At 43.3% G+C, this 18,406-nt stretch overlaps 1 protein-coding gene across 1 annotated transcript in view; it reads left to right on the forward strand.

The window, feature by feature from the left end:
* Positions 1-18,406, forward strand: part of TTN (titin) — a 241,668-nt gene that overhangs the window by 54,810 nt on the left and 168,452 nt on the right. The window contains 38 exon segments of the mRNA XM_026852428.1: positions 347-628; positions 772-1,050; positions 1,411-1,689; positions 1,788-2,066; positions 2,190-2,477; positions 2,597-2,875; positions 2,976-3,257; positions 3,361-3,639; positions 3,750-4,028; positions 4,123-4,401; positions 4,520-4,807; positions 4,907-5,185; positions 5,325-5,606; positions 5,732-6,010; positions 6,153-6,431; positions 6,537-6,815; positions 6,952-7,239; positions 7,433-7,711; positions 7,917-8,198; positions 8,778-9,056; positions 9,165-9,446; positions 9,928-10,206; positions 10,332-10,619; positions 10,827-11,105; positions 11,219-11,497; positions 11,599-11,877; positions 11,980-12,267; positions 12,401-12,688; positions 13,565-13,846; positions 14,604-14,882; positions 15,000-15,281; positions 15,427-15,705; positions 15,830-16,117; positions 16,346-16,624; positions 16,730-17,008; positions 17,086-17,364; positions 17,511-17,798; positions 17,972-18,259. Of these exon segments, the coding sequence (XP_026708229.1) occupies positions 347-628; positions 772-1,050; positions 1,411-1,689; positions 1,788-2,066; positions 2,190-2,477; positions 2,597-2,875; positions 2,976-3,257; positions 3,361-3,639; positions 3,750-4,028; positions 4,123-4,401; positions 4,520-4,807; positions 4,907-5,185; positions 5,325-5,606; positions 5,732-6,010; positions 6,153-6,431; positions 6,537-6,815; positions 6,952-7,239; positions 7,433-7,711; positions 7,917-8,198; positions 8,778-9,056; positions 9,165-9,446; positions 9,928-10,206; positions 10,332-10,619; positions 10,827-11,105; positions 11,219-11,497; positions 11,599-11,877; positions 11,980-12,267; positions 12,401-12,688; positions 13,565-13,846; positions 14,604-14,882; positions 15,000-15,281; positions 15,427-15,705; positions 15,830-16,117; positions 16,346-16,624; positions 16,730-17,008; positions 17,086-17,364; positions 17,511-17,798; positions 17,972-18,259 (10,704 nt within the window).

Raw genomic sequence — 18,406 nt, forward strand, 5'->3', positions numbered from 1 at the left:
GTGCAAAAAATTATTAACCTAGAAAAAAATTTCCTTGAGAAACTTAATTACTACTGCTTATGAAAGGCTCCAACATGGATTTCTGAAACCGTACAATCCATGTACAAAACATGCAAAAGGAATTTGAGGTGTTGCATCTCTTCTCTGAGAGCAAGTTAAAGACAGAAGAAAATGTTACTGTGATCAAAAAGATGTATCCCATTATCTTTCCAACAGCAATAACAACAAATCAACTTCTGTTGCATTATCTCAGTGATATGCAGAAGAAGTGGTGCCCCCCCCCCCCCCCCCCCTTTTTTTTTTCCCCTTTTCTTCCCCTTTTCTTCTCCTTTCTTCCCATTTTTAGAACCACCATCCTTCGTGAAGAAGATCGATCCATCTTATTTACTGACCCCAGGAGACTCTGCACGCCTTCAATGCAAAATCAAAGGGTCTCCTGAAATCCAGGTTACTTGGTTTAAGAACAATAAGGAAATCCGTGAAAGCAACACGCACAGGATGTCCTTTGTCAATTCTGTGGCTGTGTTAGATATTTTGGAAATGAAAGTTGATGACAGTGGGAGCTACTCATGTGAAGCTGTAAACGAGGTTGGAAGTGACAGCTGCGCCACTGAAGTAGTTGTCAAAGGTCTGTTGTTCTTGCTGCTGCCAGTCACATTCTTGAGAAAACCCTTTCCTTCCTGGTTTGTTGTGTTTTTTTTTGTTTGTTTGTTTTTGGTTTTTTTTTTTTTTTTGGCACAGTTGACTAATTCTTTCTTGCTGCTTTTATAGAGCCTCCATCTTTCATCCGAACACTGGAACCAGCAGAGGTAGTGAAGGGAACAAACACCGTTCTTCAGTGTGAGGTTGCCGGCACTGGACCATTTGAGATTAGTTGGTACAAAGACAAGAAACAGATTCGCAGTAGTAAAAAATACAGGTTGACCTCTCAGAAAGCTGTTATTTCTCTGGAGGTGTCCTCATTTAATAGTGCGGATGTTGGTGAATACGAGTGTATGATAGCTAATGAAGTCGGGAAGTGCGTATGCAGTGCAACATACATCTTGAAAGGTCAGTGGGAGAGAGAAAACTCCACTTACTGAAGGGATTGGCAACAACCTCTCATTTCTTAAAATGCCTTTTCTTTGGATTTGTGGGTGGCTAGGGAGGGCAAATATCTTCTTATCTTAAAATTCTGTGTATATCAACTCTTATCTTACATCAAACTTGTGAATTTGAAGGAGATCATTGACCTTAAAGGGCTATGCATTAACTCGCAGCTGGGGTATGAAGCTGTTCTTGACTTCTCTTTAGCTGAATTGTGCCATGTACTGCACATACTGTCTCATAAAACTGTCTTTAAGCAGCATATTTCATGGGATGATGTGGTAGCAGATGAGTATTTCTTCTTGTCTCTTTTCTTTGAACTAGAACCACCATCTTTTGTTAAGAAAATCGAAAATGTGACAGCTCTGTCTGGAGACAGTATTACATTACAGGCTGTGGTGAAAGGGTCGGAGCCTATTTCTGTGATGTGGATGAAGGGCAAAGACATTATTCAAGATGATAACAAAGTGAGAGTGACATTTGAACACGGTCTAGCAACACTGCAAATTACCGGTGTCCAGCTGAGCTCTGGTGGCAAATACACTTGCGTAGCTGAGAACGATGCAGGAAGTCAGTCCTGCTTTGGTGAATTAGCAGTGAAAGGTCAGTGGAGTGGTGCTGTGATCCCCACATTGTCTTCTGCCTGAGAGGAAGAGAAATTTCCTTTTGTCCTTAACACTGGTTGTTTAATTCTGTTGTAGAACCTGCCAAAATCATTGAAAAATCTGAAATGATCCAGGTAACAGCAGGGGAACCAGCCATTTTGGAGTACACTGTCACAGGCACTCCAGAGCTAAAAACCAAATGGTTCAAAGATGGAAGGCCACTACCTGCTAGCAAAAAATACAGGATCAGCTTTAAAAATAATATTGCCCAGCTCAAGTTTTATGCTACTGAAATGCAGGACAGTGGCGAGTACACCTTTGAGATATCCAATGATGTGGGCATCAGCTCTTGTACTACCAGCTTCACTGTGCTAGGTTGGTACTGACTCTTTGCAAAGAGCCTCGCCACTTTGCTTTGAGCTCAACAGAGCCAGAAGCAGAACTACATGCCTGTGTTGCTCATGTGTTGGTTTCTTTCATCTTTTTCAATCTCAACAGATCGCACTCTCCCTCCCTTCTTTACTAAACCACTGAAGAATATTGACAGCATCATTAGCACCTCGTGCCGCCTAGACTGCAAAATTTCAGGCTCTCTTCCAATGACCGTCTCTTGGTTTAAGCAGGACACCGAGATCACTTCAAGTGCCAAGTACACAGTACACTTTGCAGAAGGCTCTGCATCTTTGGAAATAAAACACCTAGATCCAAGTGATGCTGGGGTCTACATTTGCAGAGCCACAAACTCTGCTGGTAGCAAAGAGAGCAGTAGCACTTTGTTTATAAAAGGTTTGGGAATTTGTTTCACATTTCTTGGTCTTTTATTTTCATGTTATAATACTTTTCTTCCCCAAAGTGCAGGTCATGTGTCTTACTCTTCACAACTGTTTCCTTTCAATGCAATCTAGAGCCACCCAGCTTCACTGTAGAACCTGAGTCCCAGGATGTACTGCCTGCATCAACTGTACGTTTCAAAGGCACATTTAAAGGCACAACACCACTAACGGTGAAATGGTTTAAAGGTGATACTGAACTGGTGACAGGAGGAGCCTGCTACATTATGACAGAAGCCTTAGCAAGTTACTTGGAGCTTTATGCAGTCAAACCAACAGACTCAGGAAGATACACCTGCAAAGTCTCCAATGTAGCTGGTTCAGTAACATGCAGTGCAAACTTGTTTGTAAAAGGTTTGCGTTCTTACTCTCTTTTAAACTTTCAGATGCTGGGTTGACCCAGTGGCACTCTTTCCTGTCTTCTTTGTCCTGAACACTCCTCTTAAATCCACAGAACCTGCTGCCTTCAAGGAGAAGCTAGAGCCAACCCATCTGGTAAAGAAGGGTGGATATGCAGAACTGACCTGCGAAGTCACTGGTACTCCTGAGATTAAAATCACGTGGTTCAAGGATGATAGAGAGCTAAAAGAGAGTGACAAATACAGGATGTCTTTTGCAAAATCCTTGGCAACACTCCATGTTACAGAGGTTGAGACTGAAGACAGTGGGGAATACATATGCGAGGTCAAAAATGATGCTGGAAAAGATATTTGCAGTAGTGTTGTTACTATCAAAGGTGTGTGTGACATCCATTCACAGTTTATTTCTTTAAACTCCGCAGTTCTACAGGCTTCAAAAGTATGATTAATACAAACTGCACTCTCTCTTTTGCACTGTAGAGTCACCTTATTTTAGCAAGGAGTTTCAATCCATGGAAGTCTTGAAAGATTCTGATGTGGTTTTGGAGTGTGAGGTGCTTGGCACACCTCCCTTTGAAGTGTTTTGGGTGAAAGATGATAAACCCGTGCGGAGCAGTAAGAAGCACAGGATAAGCATTGAGAAATCTTTGATTAGCCTCCACGTTTTCAGGTTTGATGCTTCTGATGTTGGCGAGTATCAGTGTAGAGTAACAAATGACGTTGGGAGCTGCCTCTGCAGTTCGGAGGTCACACTGAAAGGTTAGTGCAAAGTGCAGAATGCCACTGGCATGCTGTTATCCCAGTGTGATTTCCATGCTACACTGTCATGCACCAGACATGTACTTACACAGCCACTTTCTTCCTGCCAGAGCCCCCACAGTTCCTGAAGAGGATAGAAAACATTAGTTCCCTTCGAGGGGGGACAGTCGTGTTTCAGGCTGCTATTAAAGGTTCTTTGCCCATCACTGTGTCCTGGCTGAAAGACAATGATGAAGTGATTGAAGACAACAATATCAAAATGACCTTTGTGAACAATGTTGCCACTCTTCTGGTGCGGTCTATTGAACTGAAACATGATGGGAAATATTTCTGTCAGGCTAAAAATGAGGCAGGAATTCAGAGGTGTTCTGCTCTGCTGACTGTCAAAGGTTGGTCCTACCCTGAGGGCTTGCAGTGATCTTAGACGGTTGCCTTGTGATTTTTACAGATGCCCTTAACACAATATCTCCTTGTTTACAACAGAGCCTGCTACAATCGTGGACAAGGCCGTGTCAATAGATGTGACTGAGGGAGACCCAGCAACCTTGCAGTGTAAATTTTCAGGAACGAAACATATTACAGCCAAATGGTTCAAAGATGGCAAGGAACTGACATTAGGCCCAAAATATAAGATCAGTGTTACAGATACTGTCTCAGTCCTAAAGGTGCTTCATACAGAGAAGAAAGATAGCGGAGAATACATTTTTGAGGTTCACAATGATGTTGGGAGCACTAGCTGTGCTGCTAGTATTAACGTTCTAGGTGTGTATGGGCTCTCTTTTATCACTGTTTTTATGTACAAAATCTTTTCTCCTGAGCTGACATCTGCCACCATCGAGGCTAAGTTTCATATTTTGTCTTTTTACTCTGTCTTGGATAGATCTCATTATACCACCTAAATTCACCAAAAAGCTCAAGAAAATGGACAGCATTAAGGGATCTTTTGTCCACCTGGAATGCATAGTGTCTGGTTCACATCCTATAAGTATCCAGTGGTACAAGGACGACCAAGAGATAACAGCAAGTGAAAAGCACAAATACTCTTTCCATGATAATACTGCATTTCTGGAAATCAATAAACTGGAAGGCACAGACAGTGGCTCTTACACCTGTGAAGCAACAAATAAGGCAGGAAGCAACCAATGCAGTGGGTTGTTAACAGTCAAAGGTTTGAATTCCTTCTTTGTCTTGTGTTAGGTCTCTCATTCATAATTCATATATCCCCTGTCTCAGAGTAATCCTCTTTCTTCCTTTTTACATGTTATAGAACCGCCATATTTTGTGGAAAAACCCCAGTCCCAAGAGGTTGTGCCCAATGCTAGGGTTCAGTTCAAAGCACTGGTGAAAGGTTCTACTCCTCTGCAGATAAAGTGGTTTAAAGACAGCCAGGAGCTCCTTTCCGGAGCTAATCGATCTGTCTGGAAGGACAACACATCTAGTGTACTGGAGCTCTTCTCAGCTAGGACATCTGACTCCGGGAACTACACTTGCCAGATAAGCAATGATGTGGGGACTGCAACTTGCAAAACAGTTTTGTTTGTAAAAGGTTTGCAACCCAACATTCTTCTCATCTTTGTGGTTCTGATATTTTTGTGCAGTTTGGTGGGGGGAGTGATAGGAAACCCTTGTATTCTTTAAACCACCTTGACTATTATAAAGCCTTACCTTTTCTGTCTGTCTTCTAGAACCCCCCAGATTTATTCAGATGCCAACTTCTGTAGTAGCTTTGCGTGAAGGACAGTCCACCACTTTTGAGTGCCAGGTAGTAGGCACACCAGAGATTCATGTCACATGGTACCTGGATGGGAATGAAGTAACTGACCAAGCTAAGTACGGCGTCTCCTTCATAGACGGTTTAGCCACTTTGAAAGTCACTCAAGCCAGAGTTTCAGATAGTGGGATTTATGTTTGTGAAGCCCACAATGATGCAGGTAGTGAGAGCTGCAGCGTCGAGCTGAAAGTAAAAGGTTGGTTTCTAACATCTTGTCATCATCCAGCTATGCCACATAGCTGGGGTGATGGAGTAGGGGAGACTTCTTCCCTCAAAGCCACTAAAGGTTACTATCTACTTTCCTCTCATTCCTCTTTATAGAGCCTCCAACATTTATTCGGGAGTTGAGTCCCACGGAGGTAGTGAAGGGTTTGGAGGCCACACTCGAGTGTGAGGTGACTGGTACTCCTCCATTTGAGGTGAAGTGGCTGAAGAACAATAAGGAGATGTTCAGCAGCAAGAAATATGCCATCTCCACCAAAGAATCAGTATTTACTCTTAATGTGTCTAACTGTGATGTCTCAGATGTTGGTGAATATCAGTGTATTATATCAAATGAAGGTGGGAGCTGTTCTTGCAGCACAAGGCTCAGCTTGAAAGGTCAGTCCTTAGGAAGCATACCCCAAACATTACACCCCCTAGCTAAACTGTAGTGACCAGGATGTTTTAATATGATCTCTCTTTCTACTCTTCCCTTTCCATGACTTCTCTTCTAAACAACAAACAAAACCTCACACCATAGAACCACCATCCTTCATCAAGAAGCTGGAGAATGTCACTAGCATTTTGAAAGGTACTGCATTATTTCAGTGCGTCGTAGCAGGTGCTCAACCGTTATCTGTATCATGGATAAAAGATGAGAAAATACTAGAAGAAGATGTGCACCACCATATTACCTTTGAGAACAGTGTGGCCACACTGAAACTTACCAATGTTGACCTCAGCCACAGAGGGAGATACACCTGCCAGGCAAAGAATGAGTCCGGTGTAGAGAAGTGCTTTGCTTTGCTTTTTGTACAAGGTGTGTACAAGGTGTGACCCTTCAAGCTCATCCTTGATGAGTACTTGGAAAGTCAGTCCCCTATCTGTGTAGCTAACTGCCATTTTTATACACTTTAAACCTCAGAGCCTGCACGGATCATAGAAAAGGCTAAATCACTTAAAGTCACTGAAAGAGACCCCGTGACTTTGGAGTGTACCGTGGCTGGGACACCAGAGCTTCGAATAAGATGGTACAAGGATGGAAAACAGCTCCTGCCCAGTAGATACTACACAATGAGCTTCGAAAACAATGTGGCCAGTTTCAGGATTGAACCTGTATCAAAGGAAGATAGTGGTACATACAGTTTTAAGGTTGAAAATGACTTCGGAAGTAGCACCTGTGAAGCTGTTCTGACTGTGCTAGGTTTGTATTGTCATTCGTCAAATTCACCAATCCAGCAGGGAGGGAATGAAAAAAAATTATAATCTCTGCTTGTGAAAGATAGGCAAGAAGGTAACCAGTGGATTTTTGCCATTTTTTTTTTTTTTTTATTGGGCAGATCAATCAATTCCTCCTGCATTTATTAAAAAGCTAACCAAAAAGGATACCATTCTGGGATCTTCTATCCAAATGGAATGCAAAGTCTCTGGATCACTCCCCATTACTGCAAAATGGTTTAAGGATGGAAAAGAGATAACTGACAGTGCAAAATATAGAAGCCTGTGCCATGAGAACACAATGTCACTTGAGATTGCTAATCTAGAGTTGGCAGACAGTGCAAATTACACATGCAGTGTCTCTAATGTTGCTGGGAACGATTCTTGCAGTGCTGTCCTGACTGTGAAAGGTTTGAAACAATTTTGCTACTTCTTATTTTTATGTATACTGGGAAAATACCTTAAATCTTATGCTAACACAACACTCTTATACCTCTTATATATTAATGCTGAAAACTTAGTCTCCATGCTTGCCTCACTAATTTTCTTCACTCTTAGACATTTCTGATGTAACTGAATATTTCTTTTTCTTAAAAACTGCAGAGCCACCAAGCTTCTTAATAAAACCTGAAAGCCAGCAAGCCATTCCAGATTCCACAGTGGAGTTTAAGGCCACACTAAAAGGAACACCACCCTTTACAGTAAAGTGGTTCAAAGAAGATTTAGAACTTGTATCTGGCCCAACCTGTTTCATTGGGATTGAAGGGTCTACAGGGTTCTTAACCCTCTATTCAGTGGATACTTCTAAGAGTGGGCACTACACTTGCCACGTTTCAAATGATGTTGGCAGTGACTCTTGCACTACAACGTTGATGGTAACAGGTGTGCACTCTTTCTTGTTGTGTTGCAGTCTTTTCATCTATTTCTTTTCTTTCTTTTTTTGCCAAACCCACCTCAGTGATCTTTGGTATACTGCCAAGTGAATTACCTCCCCTGTGTTTGCAGCTCACAGTTTGGTTCTTTTCCCTCCTCTTTTCTTTCTAGTATTAATTCAGACCTTCCTGACCCTACTTTTATCTTTTTTTAGAACCACCCAAGTTTGCTAAGAAGCTAGAAGCAGCAAAAGTAGTCAAGCAGGGCGACTCAGCCCGGCTTGAGTGCAAAGTAAGTGGATCTCCAGAGATGAAAGTAGTGTGGTTCAGAAATGACCACGAAATTGTTGCCAGTGAGAAATTCCGGACATCATTCATTGACTCTGTGGCCGTGCTTGAAATGAATCATCTCAGTACTGATGAAAGTGGTGACTACATCTGTGAAGCTCACAACCCCGCAGGCAAGGCCAGCTGTAGCACCAAAGTCACAGTGAAAGGTTAGCTGTCCTCTTGTTCTCTGACTACATCCTATTTTTCCCTGGTGGTTTTATCCCTTGGAAATCCCCAGGAACAGGAGATAAATTTCTTATTTCAGGACTGCCTTTTTTCTTCATGTCCTGGTTGTTTCTTGATTCTCCTCACCCCCTCTGCCAGTGCCTGAACAAGGGAGATGTTGTTCTTAATGCAGATGAATCCCAAGCTAGGTGTTCTCCCGTTCTATGATTGTCAATGCCCAAGACAGATCATAGTGGGAATTGCTATATCAAGGAGCTGAAATACAAGGAAAAAGAACAGACCTGAACTGATCAGTGTCAGTTGTACACCCTGTATTTGAGAATACTACCAGCTCAACCAGATCTGTATCCTCTCTGCCAAGGGTCACCCCTCTGTTTACCTTTTCTACAGAGGAGCTAAGAGCTCTGAATGCTCACCTACCTGCAAGATCATTTCATAATGTGTCCAGAAAATGAGGAAAGTTCTTGCCCGTTCTGTTGATTATCTTAGCAGTCTCACTGTGTAAAAACAAAAATATCTCCAGACTCCTTTCTAAAAATATTCCTTTCTTCCCTTGTTAGAACCTCCTGTCTTTAGCAGGAAGCCCTCTCCAGTAGACATGCTCAAAGGAACTGAGGTAAACCTGGAATGTGAGATTTCAGGAACACCACCATTTGACGTTATCTGGTACAAAGACAGGAGACAAATCCGCAGTAGTAAGAAGTATAAGGTTACAGCCAAAAACTACCATACAAGCGTTCGCATTCTTAATGTTGAAGCTGCAGATGTTGGTGAATATCAGTGCAAAGCACAGAACGACGTAGGAAGTGACACTTGTTTTTGCACTGTGAAGCTGAAAGGTAAAGTATTGGCACATATGCTTTCTGCAGTGCTCCCAATGGCACTGCATTGCTCTTCTTTACATAGACACTGTGAGTATTTACTGTAACTGCATATTTCTTCTTCAGAACCACCAAAATTCTTGACTAAAATAAACAGCGTGACTGTTGTGGTTGGTGAACCAGTAGAGTTACAAGCAAGAGTGGAGGGCTCCCAGCCAATTTCTGTGCAGTGGCTTAAAGATAAAGAGGAAATTATTAGAGAAAGTGAAAACACGAAGATCACATTTATGGAAAACATTGCAACTTTACAACTTGTGCGCACAGAGACAAGCAATGCTGGCAAATACATCTGTCAGATCAGAAATGATGCTGGAAGTCGCGAGTGCATGGCTACCTTAACTATTCTAGGTTGGTAGAAAGCACAAATTCATAAAATATCTTTTCAGAGTTAAGAACTTAGTGCCCCTGAGTTCAAAACAATCAAAACAGAGAATCTTTCGGTCTCCAACAAGCAGTACTCAAGTTCCTTATTTCCAGTTGTCCAGGGATAGGGGTGAAAGGAACTACAGGCCTGTGGTGATGGGATCCACTTGACTGGATTTCCAAGTCATGTATTCTGCTCATGCCTGCTTGGAGAGGGACAGACAATTGCCTTTCTCGCCTAGAAGTTTAAATATTTTTTTAATTCATTTTGGAGAGCATCTGAAATCTTCAGTTTAGGATAGAATGAAGGGTGGAAAAAACAGAGATGAAAAAATTCCCCAGCCCAACAAACTGAGATACCTTTAGTATCAAGTGTGTAAGCCCCATCTTGTAGTGCTACAATACTTAGAGCTATTACTAATCAAATCCTGTTTTCATCATACATACTACCCATCTCTCCTTCCAGAGCCTGCAGTCATTGTAGAGAAAGCAGAACCAATGAGAGTTACTGTAGGAGATGCCTGTACTTTGGAGTGCAAAGTGGCAGGCACACCAGAGCTTTCCACTGGATGGTTCAAGGATGGCAAAGAGCTGACCAGCAACCAAAAATACAGAATTACTTTCCTCAATAAAGTATCTACACTTAAAATTATGGATGCAGAAAAGGAAGATGGTGGACTGTACACTTTTGCAGTGCAGAACGACGTGGGGAAAAGCAGTTGCACAGCATCAGTTGATGTTTTAGGTTGGTTGGGTATCTCGTCTCCTATCTTTTACAAAAACTTTCATTTGGTCATGCTCTCTTTCCTTTCTTACATTCCTTCCCTCCTTTCCTCTCTAACCATGGATTTATTATGTTTTCTTATGCAGATCGAATCATTCCTCCTTCTTTCACAAGGAAACTAAAGGAAACCCCTTGTGTCCTGGGTTCCTCAGCTTTGCTGGAATGCAAAGTGTCAGGTTCACCTCCTATTTCTGTTGCCTGGTTCCGAAATGGACTTAAGTTAGTCAATGGGGAAAAACATCAAATCTCCTTTTCAGATAACCTATGTATTTTAGAGGTGAATTCACTAAGCGACTCAGATACTGGAACTTACACCTGCAAAGCTACCAACATAGCTGGTTCAGATGAATGCAGTGCTGTATTGACTGTACAAGGTCAGTATATGATGGTCAGGAAGCTCTTAGAGCTATTCTTTCTTCTTTCTCTTCTTGAAATTGCCTGTGGTCTTTTGTAAATATATTCAGGAAAAAATATTGACTGGAAAATAAAGATTTTGTTCTTTAACTTCAGTAGGTGTGTGGAAATGCCAGGGTTATGCTGTAGCAACCTGTCTTATCTTTCTTTTTCTCTTGTGTCTTTAGAACCACCTTCTTTTGAGAGGACACCAGAGCCTCTGGATGTCTTACCAGGCACAAGCATCACTTTTACATGTGTTATCAGAGGAACTCCTCCTTTTAAGGTGAACTGGTTTAGAGGGGCCAATGAGCTTGTGCCAGGGGACAAATGCAATATCTACTTGGAGGAGTCCATGGTGGAGCTTGAGTTATTTGATGTAACTCCTCTCCAAAGTGGAGAGTACACTTGTCTAGTGACTAATGATGCTGGCAGGGCAAATTGTACAGCACACCTTACAGTAAAAGGTTTGTAAAGATTGTGTGTCTCTCTTTACCTTAAAATATTGTTTGTTTCCTTCCTTCCTTCCTTCCATTTATCCTGTTATGCTCAACATTTGTGACTTCTTACCCTTCATTAGAGCCGGCTGTCTTTGTGAAAAAACTGAGCGATCAGTATGTGGAACCTGGCAAGCCCATCATCCTGGAGGGCACTTATACAGGCAGCCTGCCCATCTCTGTGACATGGAAGAAGAACGGCCACACCATCACCCAATCTCAGAAGTGTAGCATCACCACCACAGAGAAATCCTGCATCCTGGAAATACTTGACAGCACCAAAGAAGATGCAGGAGAGTACACTTGCCATGTTGAAAATGAGGCAGGAAAAGATGTTTGTGAGGCTGTAGTCTCTACCCTAGGTGTGTGCTCCCTTTGCTTTTATTCTTGCCTGTTCTTTCAAATGTATGCATTACAAAGTCTGGCACTATAATCAGCCTATCTAATTGCTTCTCTTTTTTAGAACCTCCCTATTTTGTTACACACTTGGAGCCTCTCGAGGTGTCAGTTGGGGATTATACTACATTGCAATGCCACATTGCTGGAACACCAGAAATCACTGTGTCTTGGTACAAAGGAGATACAAAACTCAGGTCTACTCCTGAGTACAAAGTGTTCTTTAAAGACAACGTTGCTACGCTTATTTTCAACAAAGTGGCTAGCAATGACAGTGGCGAATATATCTGCAAGGCAGAAAACAGTGTAGGAACTGCATCTACAAAGGCTCTCTTAAAAGTTCAAGGTGATGATTTTATATTAGCTCACCACAAATTCTTTTTCTCTTGCAAAACTATAAAAAGATTGTTTCCTGGGGAATATTTATCCTCTACTTGATTTCTTCTAGAGCGCAAACGACCACCTTCCTTTGCAAGAAAATTAAAGGACATCGAGCACCCTCTTGGTTTACCCCTTAAATTTATGTGTCGTCTCAATGGCTCAGAACCCATTACTGTGACTTGGCATAAAGATGGTGTGCTGCTAAGCGATGACCACAATGTGCACACATCCTTTGTAGACAATGTTGCAGTGCTGCAGCTGGGGCGAACTGAGATGAATCATACTGGGCAGTACTCCTGCACAGCCACCAATGCTGTAGGCACTGCCACCTCCAGTGCTAGGCTCACAGTGGCAGGTGTGTTGGCTTACAAAACTTTTACCTTGATCACAGGTTCCCTCTTCCCATTTCATGCATGTGATGGTATTTGTGTGTTGGATTAGTTATTTTCATGAGGTATGAATATTACACAGTTTTCTTGTGTTTCTAGAACCCAAGCAAGCACCTGTCTTTGACACCAAACTAGAATCTATTGATGTGCCTTTTGGAGAAAGTGCTGACTTTGAATGCCATGTTACTGGAACCCAGCCAATACACATCACCTGGTCCAAGGATGGTCGGGAGATCCGAACTGGAGGAAACTTCAATATTACATTTGTAGCCAACACAGTTCACCTTCGAGTGCTCAGAGTGGGTAAAGGAGACTCTGGACAATATACTTGCCAAGCTAGTAATGAAGCTGGGAAAGACTTTTGCTCAGCCCAACTCAGTGTCAAAGGTATTAAGATAAAGTCACCTTCATTTGTGTGTTTTCTTTTTCTTGAGTAAAGAGACCTCTTTGTTACTAAGTCTCACCTTCTACCTTTTCCAGTTTGGAAATATATAGGAAGTAGCTTTCCAGAAAGCAGACATATACCATATGGTGACATTCGCCTATCATACTGAATGACAGTAAAAGCCTTGTGTGCTTGCAAAATCTGCAAGGGGAAAGGTCCCCTTGTGAAGCTGTTTGTATAGGGAGTTTCAGTCACCCTGCTGTTTACTTTGTCATTAGTGCTTAAACTACAGTCACAGTGTACTATATGGAAAACTGTGATACGGTAAATACAACAACCTTGCATTTGTAAGGCAGCATTGGTGACTCTTTCAAATTCACTACAGTTCTCAATTGGAGTTCTCAGTTGCTGATTTAATCTAGGTGATGAGTCACTTAAGGTCTTCATGCAGTAATATGCTTTAAAGATGTGTATGCAAGTGAAACTATCCCTACCGTGTTTCTGCTGCTCCTGGGGGTGAAAGGCTTGTCAAATCTTTCATGCTGGCCTGGGAAAATTTTCGTTCCTCAAAGGTAAGCAAAATTTCACTTGGGTGAAGCAATCATTCTTCATCTTGTTTTTACAGCTCCAGCTGTCTGACAGAGTAGGCTCCAGAGTTGGCAGAATATACTTTTAGTTGTTGTCTTTGCCTTCTCTTCTCCATCTTGCATTTTATCTTGGGAGGAAACTCCAGTTGGGGATACAGCCAGTTGCTGTAGAAATCTTAATTTGTTGTGCCGCTAAACTCTTCGGTTCCCCATAACTCTTGCTCAGCCTTGTAAATTTCACATAGCAGACAAGTACACTGTCACTCTCTACATACTTACTCTGTTCTGCAGAACCTCCCAAGTTCGTCAAGAAGCCTGAAGCTTTGCGGTTCGTGAAGCAGGGGGACACAGTTCAACTTGAATGTAAAATCAGTGGGACACCAGAGATCAGAACCGTGTGGTACAAAAATGATCAGGCACTCCAGGCGAGCAACAGGCTCCACATGTCCTTTGTAGACTCCGTGGCAATGCTGACCATCTTGGGTGCAACCTCTGAAGATGCCGGCGATTACATATGTGAAGCCCATAACTCTGCTGGCACAGCCAGCTGCAGCAGTTCAGTCACAGTGAAAGGTTAGCAGCACGGCTCCACAAAACACCAGAATCCTTGGCTTCTAGGCCCGCTCCAAGCTGCACATGCCCCTGAACAGGGAGCTGCTGCTGTGGCAGTTAGTTGTTGCTGGGCCAGTGTCTCTCCAGCTGCTCTCACATTCAAATGCTGCTGTGTTTAAGCAGTGGAGACCAGACAGGGAATAGTGGTGGGTGTTCAGCACTGTGCATCCATTCCTTTGTCTTCCTATTTAAGTCAATTGCAAGCTGAATAAGGTCAGATCACAAGGGAAGCACAGAATAGATGGAACACCAGCCATGGTGAAGGAGCTGGTCATATACTTTGCAACCATCCATCTGCCTCCTCTTTATACACAGTGATCCTGACAGGAATGAAATTTAAGACGGAAGAGGAGGCTGTGTTGCTGAGTCTCACTGATAGTAGCTTTCATGGAGGGAAAGAGGCAGGAAAAGCTGGAATGTGGTCCTGGAGAGAGGGGAGAGTGGTTTTTGGGGAGGGAGGGGCGCTGAGCATTGACCCCAAACAGGTGCAGAAGTGTCACATTTTCTGCCCTTGGGACTCTTGAGTGCTTGGATGGCTTGATGGGAGATGCCAGGGGCTCAGCATTTTTTAGAGGTGAGGCCACATATTTGGAAGCTAAATATGGGTTTACAAGAATAAGTGTAGGCCCTCTTCCTGAATATGTTACCTCCTGCTACTATCCAGAAACCCATCCAGGGAAACAAGCTTACACATTATGATGTGATTCTTTTTTTATAGAACCACCTGTTTTTATCAAGGTGCCAAGCCCTGTGGACACACTTAAAGGCTCAGATGTTATCCTCCAGTGTGAGATAGCAGGGACTCCACCCTTTGAGGTGGCTTGGTTCAAGGACCGAAGGCAGGTCAGGAGCAGCAAGAAGTTCAAGGTGACAGCAAAGAACTCCATTGCCAGTCTTCATATTCTCAATCTGGAATCTCAAGATACTGGAGAATATCAATGCAAAGCTATGAATGAGGTGGGAAGTGACACTTGCACCTGCCCGGTGAAATTCAAAGGTTTGTATGCTACAGGACCAACATAATCACCACCCTCTTTTCTTGATCTGCTGGCTGTCCCTTTTCCAAGCAGAGATGCATGTTAACCCTCCTGTGCCTCCTTGTTTTTGCCATCAGAACCCCCACGCTTTGCCAAGAAGCTGAGTGACACTGCAATCTTCGTCGGGGAGCCAACAGCCCTGCAGGCAGTGGTGGAAGGATCGCCACCAATTTCTGTTGTCTGGCTCAAGGACAAGGGTGAAGTTATTAGGGAGAGTGAAAATGTCCAAATGTGGTTTATGGACAACATTGCAACTCTTGAGATTGCCAGTGCAGAGGGAGCTGATGTTGGGAAGTACATCTGCCAGATTAAAAACGATGCTGGCATGCGGGAGTGCTCTGCCTTTTTACAAGTCCTTGGTGGGTATAACGTGCTTCACAGGTACTATCTCTTACAGCTTGCACAATTGCCTCTACCAGCCTTTGTTTTCTGCTTATATCCTGTGCTCACTGCTTTGTGGGTAGAATTCCTGGTGACACACTGACCCCTCCCTTCCTGTTTCAGAACCGGCAGTCATCTTAGAGAAGACCGAGCCAATCACAGTAATGGCTGGCAATCCTTTTACCTTGGAGTGCAAAGTAGGAGGAACACCTGAACTTATCACCAAGTGGTACAAAGACGGCAGAGAACTAAGGAACGATCGCAAATACCAAATTACCTTTTTCAATAATATATCCACTTTGAAAGTTTTTTCTGCAGACAGGGGAGACAGGGGCTTGTATACTTTTGAGGTGCACAATGAGGTGGGGGACAGTAGCTGCACTTCCTCGGTTGATGTTTCAGGTCAGCTCTATGTCTTTGTTGTTCACATTTATCTTTAAAGGAAGTTTTATTTCTTTTCCGCTTTCCTTTCCCCTGAAAAAAACCCAACACTTTTCTTCTTATTCTTCTGCCCTGTCATACTCAGATCGTCTTGTTCCTCCTTCATTCTCAAGAAAACTAAAGGAAACAAATGGGGTGCTGGGATCTTCAGTGCTTCTGGAGTGCAAAGTGTCTGGCACATCCCCCATATCTGTGGCCTGGTTTCAGGATGGAAATGAGATTGTTAGTGGAGAAAAATATGAAATCTCATTCTTGGATAACGTTTGTGCTTTGAAGCTGAATGCCCTGGATGTCACAGATACAGGGCCATATACCTGTGTGGCAGCCAATGTGGCTGGATCTGATGAATGCAGTGCCTTCTTGACTGTACAAGGTCAGTGGAAGAACACTACAGCCCCTTCAATGAAATTCTTCCTCCCTCTTCTATTCCTTCCCTCTGGTTTCCCATGGTTCCTTTTTATTTTTTTTTTTCTTTTTTTTTTTTTTCTGTTTTCTCCTCTTTCTCTCTTTTTTTGACTCAAACATGCTCCAGTTTTCCTCCCCCACAGACACTCTCCTAGTAACATCTTTCTTCCTCTTCACTTCTTTGTATGATCCTTAGAACCACCTTCTTTTGTGAAGACACCTGATCCCCAGGAAGTTTTGCCCAGATCAAGCGTGACATTCACCAGCTACATCAAGGGCAGTACTCCCTTCAAAGTGACCTGGTTTCGAGGCATCAGGGAGTTGGTGCCGGACAGCAACTGCTCCATCTCTCTGGATGAGTCTGTGGCACAGCTGCAGCTATACAATGTGGAGCCAGGCCACAGCGGGGACTACGCTTGCGTGGTCACAAATGATGCTGGCAGTGCCTCATGCACAACCCAACTCTTTGTGAAAGGTGTGTTTGTGTGTGTGCGTGTATGCACAACAATCTCCCTTCATGCTCTTACCTGCAGCCCTGCCACATCTGTCCCTCTCACTATTGATCTGTGCCTCTCCACAGAGCCTGCAGTCTTTGTGAAGAAATTAAGTGATTTCAGCGTGGAGCAGGGGAAGTCCATTGTGTTGGAAAGCAGCTACACAGGCACCCCTCCCATCTCTGTCACTTGGAAAAGAAATGGCATGCCCATTGCTCAGTCTCCACGCTGCAGTGTTACAACTACTGACAAATGTGGCATTCTTGAAATCTTTAACAGCACCAAGAGCGATGAAGGCGAATACACCTGTGAGGTGGCAAATGAGGCGGGTGGGGATGTTTGCCACAGCCTTGTATCCATCTTAGGTATGCATGACCCCTGATCCCCCTAAGGGACCCCACTGATGCTCTGCCTCTGCTCACCATGCTCTCTCCTTCCCTAGAACCACCCTATTTTGTCACGCACCTGGACCGTGTAGAGGTGAAAGTTGGGGAGCCCTTGGTCTTAAAATGCCAGATTGGTGGTGCGCCAGAAATCAAGGTGTCCTGGTACAAAGACGACACCAAGCTCAGATCAACACAGGCTTACAAAATGCACTTGAAGAACAATGTGGCGACGCTGGCATTCTCCACCGTGGAGGATAGTGACATTGGAGAATATATCTGCAAAGCAGAAAATAGCGTTGGCTTCGCCACTTCCACAGCTTTACTTGTTGTTAAAGGTGATGTGCCGAAGGCCACTCTTTTCTGGGGTAGTTTTTAGGAAATCTTTGTTGTCTACAGAAAGGGGTACTTAATAATTTCAGAGTTAATTCTAGATTGACGGGGTGGTTTCCTACTTATAATAGTGATTATTATTGTTTTGCAGAACGTCAACTTCCTCCTACATTCACCAGAAAACTGAAAGATATTCAGGAGGCAGTTGGTGCCCCAGTGACATTTGATTGCCGCATAAATGGCTCAGAGCCTATCCAGGTGTCTTGGTACAAGGATGGGGTTCTCTTAAGTGACAGTGATAACATGCAATCAGCCTTCTTAAATAATATTGCGACTCTCCAGATCTTGCAAACTAGTATGGCTCACTGTGGTCAATATACTTGCTCAGCTCAAAATGCTCTGGGTACTGCATCTTCCAGTGCCAAACTTGTCCTCACAGGTTCGTAGCTCACACTTATACAAAGATCTTTTCTATGTCTTTGCTCTTTTATTTCTTCACCCTTTTCCCCACTTTGCCCATAGTATGGTGGTCAGGGAGCATGGGCATGACATGGTGAGGTGTGTGGTGAGGAGGGTTTGGTGGTGAGCTCTGTCATGCTTTACTCTTTGCAGAACATCTACAACCTCCCTTCTTTGACATCAAGCCAGTACCTATCAATGTGGCACGAGGGGAAAGTGCAACCTTTAAGTGCCACATGACTGGCTCTGCTCCCATGAGGATTACTTGGACCAGAGACAACAGAGAGATACGCCCAGGTGGCAACTACAAGATGACGTTGGTGGAAAACACGGCCAGCTTGACAGTCTTAAACGTTGGTAAAGGGGATGCTGGACTTTACACATGTACTGCGAGCAACAGTGTTGGAAAGGATGCATGTGCAGCTCAGCTGGCTGTACAAGGTATTACTGTGAGCTTTAGTGTTCACGAGGCTTTTATTTGCAAGGCAGACACCTGGAAAACAAAGCCCTAAATGCAGACATGTGTGAGACTAACAACCTTTACAAGATGCTACACAGATGTCTTATTTTATTTAAATATTATTGTAA

This window comes from Athene cunicularia (genome assembly GCF_003259725.1).
Source record: "Athene cunicularia isolate RWA chromosome 7 unlocalized genomic scaffold, athCun1 chr7_part1, whole genome shotgun sequence".
Classification (NCBI taxonomy): Eukaryota; Metazoa; Chordata; class Aves; order Strigiformes; family Strigidae; genus Athene; species Athene cunicularia.